This window comes from Eubalaena glacialis, chromosome 6 (assembly GCF_028564815.1).
Source record: "Eubalaena glacialis isolate mEubGla1 chromosome 6, mEubGla1.1.hap2.+ XY, whole genome shotgun sequence".
Lineage (NCBI taxonomy): Eukaryota > Metazoa > Chordata > Mammalia > Artiodactyla > Balaenidae > Eubalaena > Eubalaena glacialis.
Window position 1 is genome coordinate 130,547,566 of NC_083721.1, and position 25,014 is coordinate 130,572,579.

The window sequence follows — 25,014 nt, forward strand, 5'->3', positions numbered from 1 at the left end:
CATTCCTATACACTAATGATGAAAAATCTGAAAGAGAAATTATGGAAACACTCCCATTTACCATTGCAACAAAAAGAATAAAATACCTAGGAATAAACCTACCTAGGGAGACAAAAAACCTGTATGCAGAAAACTATAAGACACTGATGAAAGAAATGAAAGATGATACCAACAGATGGAGAGATATACCATGTTCTTGGATTGGAAGAATCAATATTGTGAAAATGACTATACTACCCAAAGCAATCTACAGATTCAATGCAATCTCTATCAAATTACCAATGGTATTTTTTATGGAACTAGAACAGAAAAATCTTAAAATTTTTATGGAGACACTAAAGACCCCGAATAGCCAAAGCAGTCCTGAGGGAAAAAAACAGAGCTGGAGGAATCAGACTCCCTGACTTTAGACTATACTATAAAGCTACAGTAATCAAGACAATATGGTACTGGCACAAAAACAGAAACATAGATCAATGGAACAGGATAGAAAGCCCAGAGATAAACCCACACACCTACGGTCAACTAATCTATGACAAAGGAGGCAAGGATATACAATGGAGAAAAGACAGCCTCTTCAATAAGTGGTGCTGGGAAAACTGGACAGCTACATGGAAAAGAATGAAATTAGAACACTCCCTAACACCATACACAAAAATAAACTCAAAATGGATTAAAGACCTAAATGTAAGACCGGACACTATCAAACTCTTAGAGGAAAACATAGGAAGAACACTCTTTGACATAAATCACGGCAAGATCTTTTTTGATCCACCTCCTAGAGTAATGGAAATAAAAACAGAAATAAACAAATGGGACCTAATGAAACTTAAAAGTTTTTGCACAACAAAGGAAACTACAAACAAGACCAAAAGACAACCCTCAGAATGGGAGAAAATATTTGCAAATGAATCAACGGACAAAGGATTAATCTCCAAAATATATAAACAGATCATGCAGCTCAACATTAAAAAAACAAACAACCCAATCCAAAAATGGGCAGAAGACCTAAATAGACATTTCTCCAAAGAAGACATACAGATGGCCAAGAAGCACATGAAAAGCTGCTCAACATCACTAATTATTAGAGAAATGCAAATCAAAACTACAATGATGTATCACCTCACACTAGTTAGAATGGGCATCATCAGAAAATCTACAAACAACAAATGCTGGAGAGGGTGTGGAGAAAAGGGAACCCTCTTGCACTGTTGGTGGGAATGGAAATTGATACAGCCACTATGGAGAACAGCATGGAGGTTCCTAAAAAAACTAAAAATAGAATTAGCAGATGATCCAGCAATCCCACTACTGGGCATATACCCAGAGAAAACCGTAATTCTAAAATATACATACACCCCAATGTTCATTACAGCACTATTTACAATAGCCAGGTCATGGAAGCGACCTAAATGCCCATTGACAGATGAATGGATAAAGAAGATATACATATATACAATGGAATATTATTCAGCCATAAAAAGGAACGAAATTGGGTCATTTGTTGAGACGTGGATGGATCTAGAGACTGTCATACAGAGTGAAGTAAGTCATAAAGAGAAAAACAAATATCATATATTAACACATATATGTGGAACCTAGAAAAATGGTACAGATGAACTGGTTTGCAGGGCAGAAATTGAGACACAGATGTAGAGAACAAACGTATGGGCACCAAGGGGGGAAAGTGGTGGGGGGCGGGGGTGGTGGTGTGATGAATTCGACGATTGGGATTGACATGTATACACTGATGTGTGTAAAATTGATGACTAATAAGAACCTGCTGTATAAAAAAATAAATAAAATTAAATTAAAAAATTAAAAAAAAAGAAAAGAACTTCTTTATAGGGATACACTTACAAATGTCAGAACTACTATGTGGCAAAAATGTGTATCTTTTACCAAAATAAAAATTCTTCAATTAAAAAAAAAAAAAAAACTCAAAATGAACCACAGACCTAAATGTAAAACACAAAACTATAAAACTCCTAGAAAATAACATAGGAGAAAACCTAGATGACTTTGGGTATGGCAATGACTTTTAAGATATAACACCAAAGGCACAATCCATGAAAGAAAGAATTGATAAGCTAAACTTCATTAAAATAGAAAATTTCTGCTCTGTGAAAATCACTGTCAAGGTAATGAAAAGACAAGCCACAGAGTGGGAGAAAATAGTTGTAAAAAACACATCTTGTTAGGATAAAGTGGCAACTTTCAAGCTTCTTACATGTGCAACTGGTGTAATTTATTTTGGTATGTAGTGAGGTACAGACTTTAGTTTTAAATGGGTGTGCAGTTTTCTAGGTATCAATTTTAAAAATTATAACTTCACTTTATCACAATCAAACTTCCCAGACATACTTAGAACTATTTGTGGATATTCTTTTCTGTTTTATTTGTACATGTGTTCATTCATCTAGTAGTAATGCTACAATGTTTGAATTGTAGTGGCTTTATACTAAGTTATATAGCTGCCTGCTCATTAACAGATACTCAACTTCTAATAAAATTTATTACTTGTAAAAAAAAAAAAGAAAAATACTAAAAGATATCCCATTAATTTCTTCAATTTATTTAACAAGTACTTTTTGAGCACTGTTATGTGTCAAGCACTATGTGTGCACTGAGAATACAGCAATGAACAAAATAATTCCTACTCTTTTAGAATTAAGATTCTAATGATGGGAGCAAGAGATAATAAATAAGTAAACAAACAAACAAACAAATATGTCAGTTGGTAATAACTGCTGTGAAGAAGGCTAAAACAAGAACAATTTTTACATTTTAAAATATTTATTAATTTATATTAAATTTTATTTATTTATATTTAATTTTAAAGTATAGTTGATTTACAATGTTGTGTTAATTTCTGCTGTACAACAAACTGACTCAGTTATACACACACACACAGATATATATATATATATACACACACACACATATATATACATTCTTTTTCATATTCTTTTCCATTATGGTTTATCACATGATATTGAATATAGTTCCCTGTGCTATACAGTAGGACCTTGTTGTTTATCCATTCTTTTCTTTTTTTCTTATAAATTTATTTATTTATTTATTTATTTTTGGCTGTGTTGGGTCTTCGTTGCTGCACACAGGCTTTCTCTAGCTGTGGTGAGCAGGGGCTACTCTTCGTTGCAGTGTGTGGGCTTCTCATTGTGATGGCTTCTCTTGTTGCGGAGCACGGGCTTTAGGCGCATAGGCTTCAGTAGTTGTGGCTCACAGGCTCTAGAGTGCAGGCTCAGTAGTTGTGGCGCATGGGCTTAGTTGCTCCGCGACACATGGGATCTTCCTGGACCAGGGCTCGAACCCGTGTCCCCCGCACTGGCAGGCAGATTCTCAACCACTGTGCCACCAGGGAAGCCCTATCTATTCTTATATAATAGTTTTCATCCCAAACTCCCAATCCATCCCTCCCCCACCCCCTCTCCTCCTTGGCCACCACAAGTCTATTCTCTATGTCTGTGAGTCTGTTTCTAAAATAAGAACAAGTTTTTAATGTAAAATAACTAGTTAGAAATTTTTGAAATGAAAAATATGGTTGTTGAAATGAAATTCTCAGTAAATGGGCTGAATAACAGAGTAGACATAGCTGAAGGGAAAATTTGCAGTTTGAAGATCAGAGCAGTGCATAAGGATGAAGAGCCAGAAATACAAAGGAAAATTAAGAAACATGAAGCATAGATATACAAAGCCCAACATCTGTCCAGTGGGAATTCCAGAAGGACAGAACAGAGAAGAGAGAATGCAGGGGACTGGTGGTGGATCACTCAAATAAATCAGACTAGAATATCTTTCCAGAGCTAAAGAAAGACCAGTGACCTCAGATTCCAAGACCCTACTAATACCAAACAGAATTCCTAAAAAGACACTCAGCCTAGACACACTCTGGTAGATTGTCAGGGCATCAAGGATAAAGACACCACCCCTAAAGCTTCATTTCTTCTTTCAACATCCATCCAGTAACCACTTATGGGGTGCCACTATGTATGTTACAAGCAGTGTTTGAGGGTCTGAGGATCGTGGTGAACAACCCAGATGAGGCCTCACCCTCATGAGGGCAGGGCAGGGGTCAGACCAAGATCAGCTTACTGAATACTTAAATACTTAAATAACTACTTGTGAGTGTATGGATGGAAATAATTAGGGTGAAGAAACTGGAAGCAAGTGGGGGTGAGGGCCTCCTTTAGGTATGAGATCACAGAGGGATGCTCTGAGGAGCCCTGAGACTGGAAGAAAAGGACTAGCAACGGGGAGACCCGGGCAAACTCATTCCAGGCAGGGGGACCACCAGCAAGGTCCCAGGCTGCTATGTGGGAAGGAAGGCGTGTATTCTAAGACTGGGAAGAGCCAGTGTAGGAAGAGCAGGGTGGATGGGATGAGGGTGGAGACGGTGGCTGAGATTAGGAACCCCTTGGAGATACTCATGTCCCTGGATGACATATTGTGTTGTAAAGACTTCAGGGGGACATGACAGCCACTGAAGGTGCTGGTGACTTAACTTGTTTCTTCTCTGATGCCTGTTCTGCTGCATCTTAAATCAGCTGGGCTAAGACCTCAGCCTCAGTGTCTGTCCTGGAGAACTAAGGAGAGTTTGGGGGTTTAACGGGTTTAATGAGTGATTTGTCAAGTTCTTCCCTAATTTAACTTGTGGTTTCCAGCTCAGAGGGAGGGGCTCCGGCCAGAGGGCACATGGACCGGGCAGCCTGGGGCACTGAAAGAGAAGGGCTGGGCCCAGGCCCTGAGCTGTTCAGTGAGAGGTGATCAGCATCCAACATGGATGGAATGGCCATTCAGCCCCTGCCCACTTTTGGCTGGTTTGGAAGGTTGGGGGGTGGTTGTACTAAGAAAGCTGCAGAGAGCAGAAACCTCTTGCTTTCTTCCTGACAGTGAGGCCTGATACCCCTTTCCTATCCCCATTAATAGCTGCAGTTTCTAGAGCTGAAGTGGGGCTATCAAGAATCCATTTGAGAAGTAAGTATGGAGTAGCATTTTGAATGTGGGCTGATAAGAGCTCCTCACCTATTGGCAGTGAATTGCATGCTGCAGGGCAGCATTGGATGGGAGGTCTAGTGGATGATGAATTCTGCATTCTTTGTCAGTAGGGCCTTAGCCGCAGAGAAGGAATGACATTTGGGAAACTCAAGAGCCTGGCAATTAGCCCAGGAAGGGAGCTGGCCAACACCTTTCATGGCTTCCAGAGATTCTTCCAGAGCAATCAAAAAACAAATAACTCTGGGTCTGTGGTCCCGACTCCAGGTGTTTGAGGTTTGAGAGAAAGTGCAGTGGGAAGATTTCAAGAGGCTGAGAACCATCGAAGGGAAAATCCTAAGGGCTCCGCTGCAAAATGGCTCAAATTGTGGCTAATTTGTGGAGCAATGTATCTGCATTGCAGGGCTATAAGCTATGAAAATCATTACAGGAAAACACCACTGTACCACGGTCAGTAGGATCCCAATTTTTCAATCCTGTAAAACATAGGGGTGACAATATTGGGAGCTTAATAAAAAACAGTAGTTTTCAATGAGTCACCATTGTCACAAAAAGCGCAAAAGTAAAGATGGTAGAAGACGTATTGTGCACAAGTGGACGTTCAGGGGAAAGGGAAAGTCTTAAAAGACCATGGGCCGTCACTTCCTGCCCATCTGTCCCCCTCAGCTCCTGCCCAGGAGAGCCTCAGCTGGTGTTGCTTGAGGAAAGGAGTCAACTGCCGAGCACATTGTAGCCAAGTTTATATCACTGAGCATGACTGTGGGTGGAGGTTTAGGTATTACTGTCCCGGCAAAACCACCCTGTGGTGCTGAGGGGGGTGGGATGACCTCAGACGTAGGGAAGCAGAAGAAGCTATAAATAAATGTGGGTTCATTCCTGTGGGCCAAGGAACAGAGGAATTATGACGGCCCTGCTCAATATATGTGCAGCAGAAACCTACTCTCAAATACAGGAGAGACAGAAAGAGAGGGGTGAGGAGGAGAAAGAAGTGGAGGAGGGGGAGGGGGAGGGGGAGGGGGAGGGGGAGGGGGAGGAAGGGGAGGAAGGGGAGGGAGAGGAGGGGCGAGGAGGAAGGGACCGAACACTCAGATTAGTGAAGGTTACAACAACTAGTATGCATTGACTTTTTGTCTCTAGGACCTGAGAGTCAAAACCTCTTTTGTCGTGTGGGGCTCCTAAACACATCTTATCAGGGATGAAAAAGTGTCTATTATTGTATGAATTTTAGGAGAAAAATCCTTCTCTGGTCAGATTCATTCCAATCAGAAGAGAGTGTTGAGGACTTGGTTATTATGGAAAGTGTTTTAATTAGCAGAAATCAAACAGTCTATAATTATTCTCTATTATCCGGAAGAAACGTATAACCCGACGGAAGCAATATGCGGGCCCACGAGAAGGAATTACACCACTCTTTTCACAATGTGTCTTGCTTTTTCAGACCAGAGCCAGGCTGTGCATGGGCCTCTGTTTTCTATTTTGCTGCAGCCAAGGGGGCAGGAAGTGTAGTCCCATCCCATAGACTGCTAAACTGAGGAATATTCTCCAAGGGACTATAATAGGTGGGCTACTGGGGCCTCTCAGCATAACGTGATGAGACCAAAAACTCCCTGAGACCCCATGTGTGGTTCCAGCACATGCAGGCAGGATATGGGCCTCCCTTCAGATGGGGGAGCTGAGCGCTTGCCGGGGACCCTGCGTTTAAACAGCACCACTCAGGACCCCTGCCGGGCTACAGATGCTCTCAGAGACTAGGCTGGTGTGTCTCAGTGCTGTATTAGCACTCAGCCTGTGCCCATTGGTGGGGGATTCCACACAGTCCTAGCACGGTGACATTCACACAGAGGGCACAGGACAACAGGCAGGTCTCCAAAAGGACCCAAAAGGGTTCCAACATCCCCCTGGCAAGAAGGCGGTAATGGTGGATAAGGGACAGTTGGCTCTGTGTAAAGGTGAAGCACGTATCACTTCATCTCGGAGAAGCAGCAAGCCGCCTCCATGAATCTGAACCCAGAAGCAGTAGCTTGAGTCCAAGGGATCAAGATGGAGCATCTGTATCAGGAACTATCAGTAGCACTGAGGAAGGGCTGACGGTACCCATTGGGAGGGAGGAGGCTGCGTTTCCAGAACTGAGGAGCAGGTGCCGGTTTATCCCTGAGGGCTCTAAGAAATCCAGAAAACAACTCAGGTAACTCACGATGTTCTGGATAGGTGTGCCTGAGGCGGACATGTCTCACGTGGCTAAGGTGCTGGTATGTGACACCCAATGGTGTTCACTCAGATGTCCCAGTCCTCTTCACCCCCTGGGCAGGGGGAGAATAGGTATTATGTTTTTTCTAAGGGGTGTTGAGATGTTCTACCTTTCCATGAGTGAGGTACTAGGAAGGGTCCCTTTGTACCAGGACTAAGGTGGGCATCAAGGCAGTCCCTCCCCTGGTTAGCAGGATATCCAAGACGTGATTACAGGTTAGACCTTGCAGCCCATCTCTCTGTTGCTCCCAGTACAGGCTGGCCCTTGTCTTTGTGTGACATCTTTGAATCTTACACGGTTTAGACCATATTCCCAGAGTGGGAGTGGGAAGAGACACACCTTTGCCCCTGCAGTGAGTGACAGCCATTGCCTGAGCATCTAACCAGCCACATCTGGCACTTTATTGAACACTGTGTTCAATAGACTGGATCCTGATCGCTAACACTAAGCACAATGCTTTGTCATGCTTCTACCACTCTGGACGATTCTGGGACCTCAACATTCAGGTGCAGGTTCTAATACAGGATCTAGCTTTGGTAGCATATTTAATCATTTTCGATACATCAGAACAGTTACCAAGCCCGTTATAAAACATCCCTGCTGAAAGGACTTATAGAGTAGCGCAGGCTCCCGTCTGTGTAGCAAAGGGCGCTGAAGAGAGAGGGCTGGCTTGAGTCAGGTCCAGAGGTACCTTTCCAGCTAAGAAGACTTTTCCAACCAAAATTATACTGCAGGAATATGTGCTGGTTGGTTGTCATGGGAGTGGTTATGCTGTGCCTCTGTCTTTGCCTGTAAGGTTCTCCCAGGCCACCCCTCAATCTTCTCATTTTATAGAAGAACTCAATCAGCTCCTTTTCTTGATTTCTGCTGTTGATAGTCAGGGAAAACCTATATTCCTGCCACCTTCTTTGCACCCCAGAGGAGGAAGAGGAGCACTGGGGGAAGCTGGAGCCACATGTACTGCTGGACCGTGGTGCTGGGGGCTGGGGATTAGGGAGAGGCTAGGACCGCAGGTGATTGTGTGGTGCGTTTGCTTTGGTTTGCCTCTTGTGAAGCTCTGCAATGAATGGGCCTTGGGGGAAAACCCTCTTTTCCCCTTGCATTTCCTCTGCTTTGCTAATTCTTGCCATGAAGGGGTCCAGAGTCAAATCCTGGGGGAAAGGAGCTGGGGAGGCCACCTGGCAGGCTGGGACCCAGGCACAAAGGCGGCATGACAGGCCACCAGCAGCTTGGGCCAGCTCACAGGTTTGGCATTCCACAAAAGAAAATAAAAATTTGTGTCTCCTGCACTGAGCCCTTGAGACCTGGAGGGCCGATGGGTGGCTGGTTGGGAACATCCTCTCTCTCTTCTCTACGTTGACACCACCTTCCAGACCAACTTCCAGAGAGGATGTCTCACTTACCTGCGTCTCCCTTTGGGCTTTGTACAGAGTTTCCTCACGTCACCTCCCTCTGAAAGCGGCAATGACTTTTTACTTGTGTTCCTTCCCCTCTAGACTCTGAGTTCCAGAAGAGCAGTGTTCTGGGTAGAATAACATCACCACCCCCCCACTCCCACTTCCCATCCCCTGCCAAATTTGTGTCCTTCCTGGAACCTCAGAATATGACTCTTTGGAAATAGGATTATTGCAGATGTAAATAGTTAAGGTGAGGTCACAGTGGAGTAGGACAGGTCCTTAATCCAGTATGACTGGTGTCCTTACAGGAAGAGACACAGAGACAGACACACAAAAGGAAGATGATTTGAAGAGACACAAGGGTAACACCCAGTGATGACGGAGGCAGAGAGCGGAGTGATGCACCTACAAGTCCAGGAACATCAAGGATTGCCAGCAAACCACAGAAACTCGGAAGAGGCAAGGAAGAATCCCCACCTTCCTTGCCTAGAGCCTTTGGAGAGAGCATGGCCCTGCTGACACCTTGATTTTGGGCTTCTCAGCCTCCAGACCAGTGAGACAATGAATTTCTGTTGTTTTAAGTGCCCCAGTCTGTGGCCCTTTGTCACAGTGGCCTGAGGAAATTAACCCCGGAGCTGTGTTCTGGTCCCTGTTGTATTGCAGGTACCTAAAACAGGGTCTGGAGTGGAGAGGCAAGCTGTCAGTGTTTGCCAGAGATGAACTGTATGTAGAGATGGGGGACAAGAGAAATGGGCTGGAGGACAGAGCAGACACAAAAAAGGTAGAAAGCTCGCCTCTCTAGGTCATGGCCCAGTAATTGGGATGCCTGGAAATCAAGGTAGACGATATACACCCAGGAAGTGCTCATTCAGTAAGAGAATGAATAAATGAATGAATGAATTTGTGATATTGGATTTCTCTCACCTTGACATTGCCTCTCAAAGAACGATCCATTGACAGGCCTGGTGGCAGGAAACGATGAAACTCACCACGGACAAAACAGCAACGGGGCAGAACTATGTCAAGAAACAAACATGTACAAATGACTTGTAGAAAGCGTGACAGTTCAATATGCCCCACATTTCAGGGGCCAGGGTCAAGGATAAGACTGGCCTTGTGGAGAGAGAGAGTGATGCTTAGTGTCATGTTGTGCCTGCCGCTCTGCCTGTGGTGACCTGCTTCCCTGCTGGAAAGTCTTTCTTCCCCATCTTAGCTCTGCCACCTGATTCCTGCAGACCCCACCCCTGCACTGTGGAGTCTCTCTGGGAAAGCAGGCTGGTTTTCTTGCAGATGTGCCCTGCCCCCACTCTGCGTCCCTTCCCCTCCCTCACGTTCTTCATTGTTCTTCATTGGCCAGCCTTGTTTGCAGCACAAGGACATGAAGAAGATATTCCTCTTATTCTCCAGTCATTGTCACTAATTGAAATGGGAAGCAGGACAAGGCTCCAGAAGAAAAGCTTATTATGGGTTGCCTTGTTGGAAGAAAATGAATCACCTAAGCAGATAGGTTTCCGTGATCTCAGGCAAACCTCGCTCTTTATTCGACACGACCCCGTCTAATTGTTCAAGAAAATGTTCATCTGCTTCATAATGGAGCAGCCATAATGGAAGTGTTGTGAAATCACTGAAAAGTTTATTCAAGGCTCGCTTCTGAAAGCCCAGCCATAATGCATGGGATTCGGAGGAGTTAATAGAATTGGCTCTCATTGAAAATGCATGGATAGCAAATTTCCCTAACACGAATCCTTTTAAATATGCCTGTTGATGGAAGTCTGAATTGGCATTTGACAGATGCAAAGCACTAACAAAAGGGGTGACTCTCCCAGCTCTACTGCTAGTCATTCCCCTGTGGCTGTGTCATCCGAGTCCCTGCCCAGCCTCCCACAACTGAATGGGGCCTAGAAACCCCAAGAGTTCCCATGAAACCAAGTCTTCCAAACAGGAGGTATTGAACTTTTTCCTCAAAGTGTAAAACATAGAGTAAGAAGAGAAAACCATTTGTCTTAGTCCATTTGGGCTACTATAACAAAATACCACAGACTGGGTGACTTATAAACAATAGAAATTTATTTCTCATAGTTCTGGAGGCTGGGAAGTCCAAGATCAAGGTGCTGGCAGATTCAGTATCTGGTGAAGACCTGCTTCCTTGTTCATAGATACCCAGCTATGTCCTCACATGGCAGAAGGGGCAAAGGAGCTCTTTGGGGTCTCTTTTGATAAGGGCACTAATCCCAACCATGAGGGCTCCACCCTCATGACCTAATCACCATATATATATATATAGTGGAAGTGATGCTATATATATATGGTGGAAGTGATGCTATATATATATATGGTGGAAATGATGCTATATATGTATGGTGGAAGTGATGCTATGCCAGTTTCTAGACCTGGGCCTTGAGGAAGAAAGTGGCAACTTCCACTTCCTGTCTCTGGGAGCATTCTCTCTGGGATCCCTGAGCTGCCATGCTGGAGAGGCTACAGGTAGACACTCTGGTGGACAGTCCCAGCTGAGCCCATCCTTCCAGCCATCTCTTCTTAGATACGAGATCAAGAAGTAAAGCCATCTTGGACCCTGCAGCCCAGCCCACATGCCAGCTGAATATGATCAGGTGACCTCAACTGATACTACCTGGTGCCAATGAATCATCCAACCGAGCCCTGCCTGAAATTTGGATCCCAGAACATGAAACATATATGATAAAATAGATGTTGTTTGAAGCTACTGAGATTTGGGGTAGTTTATTACACAGTAACTGACACCCTGATAAGAAGGTTAAACCCACCAATGTTAGGGGTGCTTTAGTTCCTCCCTCTATGGTGAAAACTTTTGTGTTTGCTTCTCCCGTTGGTGCTTGGCGTTAATCTCAAGCCACTCACATCATGGGACCTTTTTGGTGACTCATACTACAGCTAGAAGGCCACATAGTGGGGCTTTTCTATTTGAGGCACTATTTTTTTTTTCCCCTCAGAGACGCATCCCAGGGCCAAAAGGAACTTGCCCGCACAATGGCCCGTGTGCATGAGTGTATGTGTGTGTGTGTGTGTGTCTGCTTCTTGCTTGTGTGAGCAATGTATGTTTCATTACCAGACTTTATTTTCTGTCCTCAATGGAGCTTTTTTCTTTTTCTTTTTCTTTTTTTTTTTTGGTGGGGACTAGAGAAACCATTTCAAGGCAAAGCCCTGTCTATTGCTTTTGTTTTTGCCCCCTTGCTTGGTTGGAGCCTTCGGCATTCAGCGCCGGCGTTTCTCCCGGGGATCAGCATTGTTCCTTCCTCCTGGGCCGGGCACGACGCTCGGAGGGTCAGTTGGAAATGAAGCTTCTATTATCTGCGATCTGCCTCACCCTCTAAGCCGGTCCGTCCCTACACTAAGACTCAGCCAAGCGTGAAGAAAACTAATTGTCCCCACTCTCTGCTCTACTGCACACCAAACGCCTGCTCGTGCTTCCCCAGATCCGCACCAGTCGGAGAAAACGCGGCTTCGCGGAGGCAGAGGGACTGGCGCTTCCAGGTTCGCTCTGCCCGAGATGCGCACCCGCGGCAGCCGGGACTCAAGCAGACACATCCCGATGCTTCTCCCGGAGCTGCCGTGGCCGGGGAAGGGGCGGAGGGAGGGCGAGAAAGCTGATGACTCTGCGTGTTCCCAGTAATTGCAATGGGCATAGGAAAGGGGACTTGATTAATCTGCCTGTTGAATTATGCATCACTTCTGTGTGCTGCCCTCCCAGCTTCAAACCTTTATTATTCACGTTGCTTGAATCCGACCACCTCTCCCCTCCTCGCCCGAATGCTGCTGTCCAACACGTTATCAGGGAAGCCTTGGCGCTTGATTGCTGTGACCACCTAACAGGGCGCTTCCAGGAAGTGGGCAGAATTAGTGAAATGTGATCTGTATTTAAAACACACACTGACACCCACACATACACCCCGTCCCCCCCTGCACCACACACACACACACACACAGCTGGAGTAATGCATCAGTAACAAGCCCCAGATTTATGATCTGAGGGCAAACTCAGCTGTCTTCTGTAGCCTAGGACAAAAAAAAATTAAAGACAGAAGTGGCAATTACTTTGTTAGTCGCGTTTTAAGTTAACACCACATGAAAGAAAGTCTGCTTTAATAAAGAAAGAAGCAACAAGGGACGCCACACGGCAATGAGATTAACTTTACCTGGGAGTTTTCAAGGCCTATGGATCACAGATTTGATCTCCTAATTTTTCATCTCTCTGCTCTGTCCAATTTTAGGCTTAAGCTTAGGCTTAAGCAGGGGACCTTTTCAATCCCTCCTGAGTGGATGTGGAACCTGGCTTTTCATGAAGGGTCCTAGCATCCCCTAAACGGTGCAGTCTGCCTTGCTGCCCATCTTTCCAGGTGAAGACAGAAAACTCTTTGTGTTACTAAACCGAGTAAAAGAAAGGCAACACTTCCTGTGTGAACTGAAGCTGGGGTTGCTGAACGGGGCAAGGCCCATTTTTTGGCTAAGCTTTTTCTGTCAAACTTGGTCTGAGGGGCAAAGCTAACAAGGGAAACAAATTCAGTTAATGAAACAAGACTATATTAAAAAAATGGTTTTGGTAGCAGCTTTATTGAGATGTAATTCACATACCACACCATTCACCCACTTGAAGTATACAGTTCAGTGGTTTTTAGTATATTTGTAGAGTTGTGCAACTATCACTATAATAAATTTTAGAACATTTTCATTATCCGCAAAAGAAACCCCATATTCTTTAGCTATGACCCGTCCAGTCTCCCCAACTCAAGGTAACCACTAATCTGCTTTCTGTCTCTATAGATTTGCCAATTCTGGACATTTCATATAAAAGGTATCATAGAATACGTGGCCTTTTGTGTTTGATTTCTTTTGCAAGAACATTTTCAAGGTTCAACCATGCTATAGCCTGAATCAGTACTTTTTTTTTTTTTTACGGCCAAATAATATTCTATTATCTGGATACGCCACATTTTTAAAAACTGTTCATCAGTTGGTAGAGCAATATGATGATTCTGCAATTTTTTATTTGGAGTTTTTATGTTTTCTGTCTCTATGGTAAGAATCTCATATCAAGTTGACAAGAAAGCTTTTGGGTAATGGACCAGACCAGAAGAAGAACAATGGAAAACCCTAAGCAAGAAATAGATTTTACTTTCTTCCAAGCTGGGGTTAGAGCAAATAATGAGGTCCTAAGGCATCTTTTATAGCATGCAGAAGAAGCTTTACAAAATGAGCCCTTTTTCTAAGTACTAATAAAAAAAATTGTCTTGCATCTTTTCAAAACGGCAAGAATCCTACTTAACAAACATATATTGAGGAACTCTTAGAGTTGCTGACCTCAAGGACTTCAAAGTCTAATGAAAAAACTACAGTGGCAGATGATGGATGAAAACAGATGACAAATAGTGGTAGAAACAACACATGGGAGTGCAAAATGGTCTCTTCTGATGGGCAGGTTGAGGGCCAAGGTAAACCCGAAGGATAAACTAGCCAGGTAAAACAGAAGCCTGGCTAGAGTCAGGCTTGCCTCAGTCCTACCGAGACTGAGCTTTCAAACCAACATCTCAATAATGCCTCTTTCCTCAGAGGAAGCAGCTGCCTTTCCAGTGTTGGCTTTCCCTGTGTCCCCCTGTGGACATAGTGGAAGGATGGAATGAGGTAAGGTTCCCCAGGTGTCTTTCATTAGCAGGCGATAAATAAATGCCTTAAGGTTCTACTAATGCCAGCTATCTCCAGTGTAATGATGGGTCAGCTACTCAGACAATAGAGTATTTACTGAGTACTTACTAAATGCCCCCAAACATGAGAGAATAAAGAATGTAATGAGGACTCTGCCCTAGGCTATATGAAACAAATAGTGGCCAGGACAAGATATTATTCCTTCAGCTGGAAAGGACTGCTGTCACCTCCCACGCCCAGTAGCCAGTGGCTTGTCCCTCTCCCAGGGTTCTCAGCACTTTCCCCTTTGTGTATCTTCTTCACCAGACTGTGATGTCCTTGAGGGTGGGGACCATGTTCTTTCATATTTAAAATCTGAGTGTATCAGGGAGTTCCCTCTGAAACCTCACTGCTTCTCTAGTTATCTTTCCTTCTTCTTTCTCTCTGTAGCTATTTGTGATTTTATAGTTAGAATTTCATTTTTTTAAGCCTCTTGATCCATATTTCCTTGCAAAGCATAGCTCTACGGCCATGGCTATCTTTCCTTAGAACTTTCAGATGTTTAATTTCCTAAAGTCTAGGGCACTGCTTTGGTTCACGTGATTGACGTGATGGGGCATTTCCTCACCACCAGTGATTTTTTTTCTCTCATGCTGATTAGCAAACTCAAAATAGTAATTACATTCATTGTTCTCTCTACCTTTAGAACCAAATAGTCATCAGAAAGGCAGGTCAAATGTTCTTTCTTTAGTAGAATAAACCTTCCCATTGAGCTCTAGGTAGCCAAGCCCCTGTTGCTTCCCCCATCTTGCCCAGGGGCCAGGAAATCTTGCCTGACAGGTGGCCCCTGACCCATCCAGCTGAGTGCCACCATCTCTAGGTCAGGCTCAACTCCCTTCAGAAAATGAGAGAACGTTTGAGCAATGAAATCCTACCTTTAACCTGGAATAGGTAGACAAGTTTATGGATACATGAGTGTGTCCAAAAAGATAATGGGTTGAAAGGATCCTGAGTGGCTCACACGATCAAGGAAAGAATGAATTCAAATCTCAGGAAGGGCAAGAGCCAGGGCAAGGACTTCAGGAGACCTCAGCAGCAGGCTGTGGGAACCACCTTTCTAGGGGCCACCATTATGTTATCTCTACTAATACTCCAGCAGCTGGGTATATAAAATGGTTCAAGTTTCAAATTCCAGAAGAGAGACCAGTTGGCCCTGCTTAAGTCAGGGATCTATCCTTTAACCAGTCCCTCTCCCATAGCACAGATATAGTCATTGATTGCCCACCACTCTGTCTGGGAACATTCCTAGAGCAGGGAGATTTGTTGTGAACTGGGAACCCATCACCTTAGTTGGTGTCTGCCAAAGTGAGTGCTTGCCTCCTTGCTCCAAACTGGTCAGCAGCAAGCCAGGCAAGGAAAAACTCTACTCAAGACTCTCTCTGAGGCAATCATTCTTTCATCTGGTAGAAAGTTCCAAGATCAAAGGGAAAAAAAAATCACCAACCCGTAATTTTCTGGTATTTACGATGCTATCTTCTTTCACCTGCTTACCTAGCATTTTAAGTTCTGTTATTTAACAGGCTAGAAATTCATGAGGCCAAGTATTTATTGCAATGCGCAAATTTTATGTACCTAAACTGTGCAGCTGGGAATAGGCATTTTCTTAAAACATAGTGCAGCCCTCAACGGAAAGACTCTAAATCAGAAATTCCCAGGGATTTTTAACCAACAAAAGACTACAGGAAGGACTCATCCTTGGAGGCACTGCAGGATCAGGGCAGGGGAATGCTCTCATTTATTTATGTCTTCACTGACTATTTAGTGAGCACTTACTATGTGTCAGCACTGTGATAGGCACCCGGGATACCAAAGTGATCCAGACAGATATGGTCTCAGGCCCTAGAGAGCTTATGGCGCACTATTAAACTAGCAAGAACACTCATCAGTCTCCAATGGGGATGTACCAGGAGTGTAGAATCACATAGCGATTGACCTCACCCAGCCAGGGAGGCCTGCTCAAGAGGGCCTGAGACCTGAGGAGAGAGGCTTGAGGCCATGTGGAGTGTAGGGGAAGAGTGTTCCAGGCAGAAAGAACTGCATGTGCAAAAGCTCTGAGTCAAGAGTGAACACGATGCCTCCAAGGAGCTCTGTGAGTCTAGAGTTACTGAATTGTAGACAGCACGAGGGAGTGTGGCCAGATGAGGCAGGAACCAGCTCAGAGACATCTTGAGTTAGAACTTTATCCTGGAGGCACTGGGTGGAATGGGGGGTGGGTCACTGAAGGTTGTAAGCAGGGGGCTACCTCTGGATGTTGTGAGGAGAAGGGTTGCAGCTGGACCTCCCTGGAGATCAGGCACATAGGAACCTGGTAAAGAAGACTCGTAAAGACCTAATGGGCGCTTTCTAAAAAGCTCTTCTGAGAGCTAGCACTTGCCTCCCTGAGATGTAGGAGAGGTTCTCTAAGAGCCAGGGCCAAGAGCTGGAGACCCTGGAGGAGGGTGAGGTGGCCAAGGCCAAGGCAGGGCTGAGAGAAGGGCTCAAGGAGCTCCTCATGACCACCGGGAGACTCCGTCTGCTGACACAGAACAGACCAACAGAACCTCAGGCCAGCCTCTCTCTTTTCAAGTGTCTTCATCAACCGCAATGCTGGCCTAAAGCTCCTGGCCTCTCCCCTTCAGGAAGAGAGGCTCCCAACACTGAGAGATGTGCCAGGCCCAGGTTCAGAACCTTGTGCTGTTTGGAACCCAGGATGGGCACAGCCTCTCCCCAGCATCCCTCCATCACTGCAGGGGGAAGGTCAATAGCTGGTCTCCCTGTCTTCTCCTCTGAAATTCTTTTTTTTTTTTTTTGGCTTGGTTTTACTGAAGTGTGACTGACTAATTCTCCAGGTTGCTTCCACCCATTTCTCTGAAGAGACCGATTCTTTGTCTGAAATGGCCAGATTGACTTGTTGTCTTGTCACTTACTAATATTTATTAAGCACATATAGGTAAAGGCCCATGAAAGACTTTTGAGGGAGTAACAGATGCAAATCTTGGCTTCAAGGGACCTGCAGTCATGTGTGAGAAATAAGACACATTGATTCAACATCTATTTACTGAGGACAACATGTCATGCTCTGTACTGGGTTCCTGAGGCACAGCAATGAATGGCCACTCTCCAGGAGCTCCCACGAAAACACACAAGTGCGTACCAACTTCTGAAAGTGCTGTTATTTTAAAAGTCAGCACCTTGGTTCCTTGGAGAGTGAGAGAGAGAGAGAAGTTTCCTTGCCAGGTGAACACACTGACTCGTGTGCAGGATGGAAGCTGAGTCTCCAGAGCTTTGGCCATCAAATGCCAGAGCTTTTGGGGAAGGGGCAGCTCTACATGACAGGCAGAAGAGTTTGGGTTCCAGTCTTCCCAGCATCAGGAACTGGAGGGGTGGTGATGCATGAGGGCAGAGATGTTCAGTTCAAGGTGGAGGGGAAGGGGAAGAGGTGGTGTCAGAAAAGACTTTACAGTGGAGGCAACACCTGGATGTGAGTTAGCTGAGCCATCTGGCTGGAGAATCCCCCTGGCAGAGAGAAGAGAATGTCCACAAATAGAGGACAGGCTAAAGAAAATGTGAATAGCTGTCTTATGATGAAATTCCACAGAATAATGAAAAGCCAATCTCTAAATCTATATATCAGCAGGGGCAGATCTCAAAAAACAATGCTGTGTTAAAAAGGCAAGATATGTAATACCCATATCTGTATAGATATAGATATAGATAGATACGTAAATGTAGATATAAACCTAGAAGGAAAACACATCAAACTCATCAGAGTGATTGTTTCTGGGGAGTGGAGAAAAGGTTGAGGATGGAGGTGAAGAGGTCTTAAGATTTATCTGTAGTGTTCCAGTTTCTCAAAAGGAGAATATATTCATGTGTTATTTAGGGAATTCGAAATCTATAATACAGGTGAAAATTGGTCAGTGCTCTAGACAGACAGAGATGGAGTCCATGGGATATGAAGGGTGAGAGAGAGTACTTGCAGCTGGGAGGGATGGAGGAAACTTCATGAAGGAGGCAGCCCCTGGTTGAAGGATGGGCACATCTGGCCTTGCTGAGGTGGTGTGGGCAGAGGGAAAGGCACAGGGATAGGAAAGTGCAAGATGGGTACTGGGATGAGCTATAATTTGCCAGGAATGCGTGTGTGAAGGGAAAGATTGGGGGTCAGGGAGAAAAACTGGCTTAGGACCTAGTCACTGGGGGCCCGGTCATGGGCTTTGGAGGCTTTGGAGCAAATGAGGGGCTCGGTAGGGCTGGTAGCCACAGGCAATGCAGGGGGCTATTACAGTGGCCCAGGGGGCTGTGCAGGCAGAAGGGGACATGAGTGTAAGGCCCTGTGGGTGCAGAATACTGGGTTGCAGACGTAACCTTTGGCGAGTCATACAGTTCAAACCTAAACACCCTACCTGGCTTCTTAGAAAGGGGCTCACCTCCAGTCTTAAACATTGTGGAGCAAAACACCAAACAAAACCAAATCAAAACAAACAAACGAAAACCAAAACCAAAACCAAAACAATGTGAGGCAAGGCAAGCTCTGAAGAATGACATGTTCTTTAAACTGATGCTCTCAAGGAAAGCCTTCGTTTCCTTGAGCAATTCTTTATTAATTTAAACACCAAGGCTTTCTGCTAACACTAAGAAGAGATTATAATATTCCAGTGGGACTTCCTTTGCTTAACGTGAAAATAAACCTGACAGAAGGATTACAAAACTAAACAGGAAATATTACAATAAACACTAATTACATCCCATTCTTTCTTCTCACTCACTAATACAACTATTTAGGCAAACAAAGAAGTGGAGAAAAGGAGAGAGCAGAACTGAAGGGTGGGCGGCTTTGCTAATCCCTGCTGCTTTGATAAATCTACAAGAGGATCATTTGACATCTGAGAAGTGGGAGGTGTCTTTCAAGGAGTGCTTTGCATGGGGTGACCACAGGTAACTCTGATTTACCTTTTGAATCAAACAGCTTTGGGCTGAACATATAATTTGTCCTCTGTGAAGCCATCTTGGAACCTTTGCTTCTCCTCTGGCTGGGGTAATTACCCCTGCTCAAGCCCGAAGCCCCTGCTCTGTGAGGACACCTGGGCAGAGATGGCTGTCTGCAGAGGGTAAGCACATCCAGACCCGAGTCCACAGGGAAAATGTGTTTGGGGCCCACCCTGACTAGCCCAGTGCTTGTGTTTATAAGAATTTCCTGAGTGAGAAGTCGATTTGGGGAAAAAGTGAAAGGGACAGAATAAGAAGAGGAAGAGAGAAAGGGTGGGTGGCCAGGGAGACTTTTAATGGTTGAAACGCTGTATTCTGGGGTCTGTATAAAGCTGTCTACCCAAAAACCATTCCTATTTGGTCCGTTTCTTCAAAAAGGTTTCATCCCCGATATTTGTATTCTGGACCCTGGATTCTAATGCAATAGTTAACTGCCATCCCATCACCCCCCCTTCCATCAGATCCTTCTCTTCAGCCAGCTTTGGAAGGGTCCTTATAAGGCAGGAATTCTTACTAAAAACTCAAGAAGGCCTGCGAGTGCAGCATGAAAGGAAAAAGATGCAGTTTCTGAACAATCAGCCTGACATGTGCCCACTCACGTTGGTTGTATATGTACATAATGATGGATTACTGGGTTATCTGGTATTACCACCCCCTACTCCCTGCAACCATCACAACTTTCTCTCTGCAACCATCACAACTTTCTCTCTGCGTGTGATGTGTTTGGAGCTCCCAGGTCCATCATTGTCCCAGAGCTGGTTTTGCCTCAATGGTCTCCTTGCTCCTGCATCCTATGTTATCTGTCTCATCTGATCAATGCTGAGTGGCTTCTTGGTCTAAGAGCTGATGTAGTAACTGCCGGGGATTCCCAATACCTCCATGCCTGTTCTTATCCTGTTTAACGTTACAGCCTAAATCCTGTGAATCCTGGGAGCATGACTACCTGTGTTCAGCCTCTACCTGTGTATACCTGAAATGCCTTCTTCTCAGAGCTATGTGTTAGACCACGTGGGCTTTCTGGTGGAAAGAGGAGAGTTTCCAGTCTGCCACCTGAAATAGTTTCCCTCATTTCCTTAAAGGCCTTTCTTTCATTTTAGTTTTTGGCTGCATTATCATTTGCCCATCTTGGATACAGTGGCTTGCCGTTTTGTTTGAGCATTTTATGTTTACCTAGTAACCTGGAAATGTAAAACAAAATGTGTGTGTTTAAGCTTTTCACCACCAAAAAGCAAGCAAATGAAAGCAAACAACAACAAACAAACACTATTAGTTTCTGGAAGAATTATGTCCAAGTTCACCAAGAGTAACTATTGCTTCACAAAATGCTCATTTTCAGGAACACAGTACTGAAAAAAAAAAAGGTTTGAAGGAAATAAGGGAAATAAGCAAGAAAATAAAAGAGATTTGGATCACCAAAATTGGATAAGATTCCACTTAGAAATTGAGGACCTGTTTGCTAATAAGACTCCACAGTCTATTCCTATCCTGTTTGTTTTAAACTGAAGATGGGTCTCTATGGGATCCTCAGAGTGCATTGTAGGTGTATTTGGAGTGAATATAGTAAGACTTATAGGCAGCAAATAAGAATTAAAACTCTGCAAGGAGAGGGCAGCCCCGAAGTGTCCTCGAGCTCTGAGGCTTAACACAGATAGGTAGACTGTCAGTTACTCTGCGTGAGTGCAGGTCTCCTGCCCCACACGAATACAGCCCTGCACTGAGGGAACTTATGGAAGAAAGTGTCTGCTATGGACTGAATTGTCCACCCTGCCCGCCCCCCCAAATTCATATATTGAAGCCCTAAAACCCAACTGGACTATGTTTGGAGATAAAGCCTGTAAAGGGGTAAATGAAGTTAGGTCATATGGGTGGGGTCCTTAACCAATAGGACTGATGTGCTTATAAGAGGAAGAGACCCTAAGGATGTCCTTGCACAAAGGCCAGGTGAGGACACAGCCAGAAGGCAGCCATCTGCGAGACAAAGAGGGAGCCCCAGGAGAAACCAAACCTGCCAACACCTTAATCTTGGACTTCCAGCCTCCAGAACGGTGGGCAAATAAATTTTTGTTGTTTAAGCCACCCAGTCTGTAGTATTTTGTTAGGGCAACCCTAGCAGACTAACCCAGTGCTGAACAATTTTCTCCGTCTTAGGGACAACCAAGAAGGGCAGGGCTGCTGGGAGATTGTATGTTGATCACAGTTTCTCCCATCTTCTATAAAGAGGAAAAATTAGATCTTGCAGTTTTCTATTATCCAGAACTCTCTAAGAATCTAATGACCTATGGAAATTGTGAGCTTTTTGCCTCTAAAGTAGGTATCTGCTTGGTAGAGATTTTGTAGCTAGACTGTAAGCATCAGCCAAGGGATTCTCAGCGACGAAAGTACATTCTCCCCCAGGGGTTGTTTGGAAATGTGGGTGAGTGACTTTGGTTGTTACAGTGACCAGGTAGATAAAACATATCCAGATAACCAAGTTTCTTTTAAGTCTACTCTAATATAGCAAATTCAAAGGTCTATGACTTTTCTTTTTTAAAAAGACTTTTAAAAGATACAGTTACTCATGAATGAGAGCACAGAACTACAAATGGGGTCACTCAGGGGCTGTGACACATAATGGCTTCATATCTGGTCTTTTAAAGCAATGTCCCCAAACTTGCTGGATGAAAAAAAGAATTTCTGCAGTGGCTTGTTAAAAAAGACAAGTTCCAACAGATTCACAGACTTAGAGGACGAACTTACGGTCACCAGGGTGGAAGGGTCAGGGGGAGGGATAGTTAGGGATTTGGAGATTAACATGCACGCTCTGCTATGTTTAAAATGTATAACCAACAAGGGCCTACTGTATAGCACAGGGAACTCTGCTCAATATTATGTAACAACCTAAATGGGAAAAGAATTTGAAAAATAATAGAAGCATGTATATGTGTAACTGAATCACTTTGCTGTATACCTGAAACTAACACAATATTGTTAATCAACTATACTCCAATATAAAATAAAAAGTAAAAAAAAAAAACCAAAGACAAGTTCCTAGGTCCCACCCCAGACTGCCTGAATCAGATTTTCCAAGGGAGGGCTCCAAAAGTTCTGTGTCAGTTTCTTTTTTTTTTTTTTTTTTTTTTTCAAATGACCAGATTTTAATTTTGAGAAATAAACCTTGAAAGTATTTTAAGCCATAAGTAATTTCAAGTGAATAGGAACAATTATTTCTGCTTATGTCATGAGGAAATAAGCATTCATTTGTTACTCAGAAGAAAATTTTATGCAATGTGTTTAAAGTTAAACATCTCAAAGCAAATGTTCACTTAAATTCACAATGTCTGTTGGTCTTTCACCCAAAGAGAAATATACTTCAAAAACTTTCTTCAATCTGTTCCTCATTAACTATGATTTAACTCTGTCTAGTCTATAATGTGATAACTAGATTTTTGAAGGATATCACACAAAGCTCCTAAAAATATTAAACATTTTAAACTAAGATGTTTTTCTCATCAACCATATTAGTAGAGAAGAGATGAACTGTTTGGCATTCTTGCTCAAAATTACGTGTCAGAAAAGGAGAAATAAATAACACCTTTCTCCTCTCTAATTCACAAAACTTTTCTGTATTAAACTTGGTGGTGCGAAAAGTAAAACTGGATAAAAGAGAAACAATGATTCTAAGGCACCCTTAACATAGGGAATTTCAAAATAAAGAAATTTCCAGTTGACTGTTTTACAACTAGTTAATAAGAATCACTTCGACATAGGTTAACATAAACAGGTTGACTCCTTTTCCCGGATTAACATAAACAGATTGTTTCCAACTACTTTACCACAGTCTTGCTTCCATGCCCAAAGTCCAGACAAGCCTAGGTTATGCTCATATTTGGAGATGAGAATAACAAGAGTTCAAATTAAAAAACAAAGTACTTTGTTATAGCTGAGATGGTTTTAAATGAAACAAATGGTTGTAAATAATGAATGATAAACAAAGCATCTATTTTGGGACATTATGCCTTAAAATACCATTTACTTTTAATTTCACAAATAAACACAGCTGTATTGTTCTGAAAAGCAATGAAAGGCATGCACCTCTACTAGCAGATTTAGCACTTCTGACCAAGTAAGACACCAACTTCTTAAAAAATATGCTTCATGCACTGTACTGGACTTTTTTTTTTTTTTTTTATAAGATGTAAATTTTAATTCATTATTTCTTTTTTGAACTTGAACGGGAACCAGAATGGGATGATCCAGAAGGTGACCTGTGGTGCCTTTCAGGTGACCGTGATCTTGTTCGTCTTTTTTTGCAATCACCAGATGAAGAAGATCTAGAACGACTTCTCTTTCTGTTCCTCTCAGGAGAAGATTATGAACTTGAGTAAGATCTTTTTCATGGGGAAGAAGAGCCCCTGTGGGACCTGGAGCTGGATCTTGATTTCGACCCACGAGATCTCGAACGTTCTCTGGAACTGGAACGAGATCTTGACTGCGAACTGGAAGAACTTCTTGAACGGGACCTGGACCTAGACCTTGAACTGGAGGGGGAGGATGAGCGTGATGAAGATCGTGAATGTGAAGACCGAGACTTTGAGCGACTTCGTCTATTAGATTTCTTTTTATTACTATCTTCTTCTTCACTGGCATCAAGATTATATTTTGAGAGATCAGCATCATCTTCATCCTCATCCTCATCTAATTTATATTTAGAAAGATCTTCATCCTCATCCTCTTCTTCTCCCTCAGATTCTTTATCTTCAACTTCCTTTAAAATAGATGCAGGACCAACTGCCTTCCCTCTGTATTTTTTCTTTTTACATCCAAACTCATCATATTCACCATCAGATTCTTCTCTTTCTATATATTCAACATTTTCTCTTTCATTAAAACCACCACCATATCCTGTTCTTTCTTCCAGCTTAGCATACTTTGGAGTATTACACATGTTACACTCTGATCTTCTGGCCCAATTCACATTACTGCAAGTTTTACACTGCCAGTCATTAGCACTAAACAAGCCTCGGCTCTTTTCTGCGAGTGTCTTTCCTATTTCAGTGCCTCCAGCTTTCATCATCTTAGCCTCAGTTGTTTTCTCTCGACCACATCTATTACAGCTAGTTCTTCTGGCAAAGTTTACATTTCCACATTTTTTGTCAGGGCAAATCCAGTCACCGTCACTGACTCGGAAATTCTTCGTCGACATCTTGGACGCCGCCACCACAGCCACCTGTGTCAGTTTCTGAACACTGGCTGCATGCTGGAATCACCCAAGGAACTCAATAAAATCTGATGCCTGGGCCCTACTCCAGACACTCTGCTGTAGCTGGTCTGGGCTGGGGGCTGGATTTCTTAAAGGATCTCCAGGGGATGCTGCTATGCATTCAGGGCTGAGGACCACGACGCTGTGTCAGAGCCCCAAGTGATTCTTATCCTGAATCATAATGGTTACCATGCATTGAAGAGTTGTGTTCCTTGATGGCCTGATTGGTTGCTGGCCCAGGCAGGTGTGAGCTGCGTGTGGGATTAGGGAGAGCATCCCTAGTGGAGGATCAGGAATATTTGGGCCTAAGTTTGATTGGTAATAGGAATCTGAAGTCATTTCTATGGCTTTGCTTGCATTGATTAGAGTGACCAATGTTATATCAAGGCTGGGGTGGCCGGGGGGGAGTGTGGGGTTAGGGACACCAAGAT

At 43.8% G+C, this 25,014-nt stretch overlaps 1 protein-coding gene across 1 annotated transcript; it reads right to left on the reverse strand.

Moving 5' to 3' along the window:
• Positions 1–23,533: 23,533 nt before the first annotated feature.
• LOC133093692 (zinc finger Ran-binding domain-containing protein 2-like) lies at positions 23,534–24,546 on the reverse strand. The gene is given in 1 exon segment (XM_061193656.1): positions 23,534–24,546. A coding segment is annotated over 1 exon segment (993 nt). The 5' UTR covers positions 24,527–24,546.
• Between the last annotated feature and the right edge of the window lie 468 nt (positions 24,547–25,014).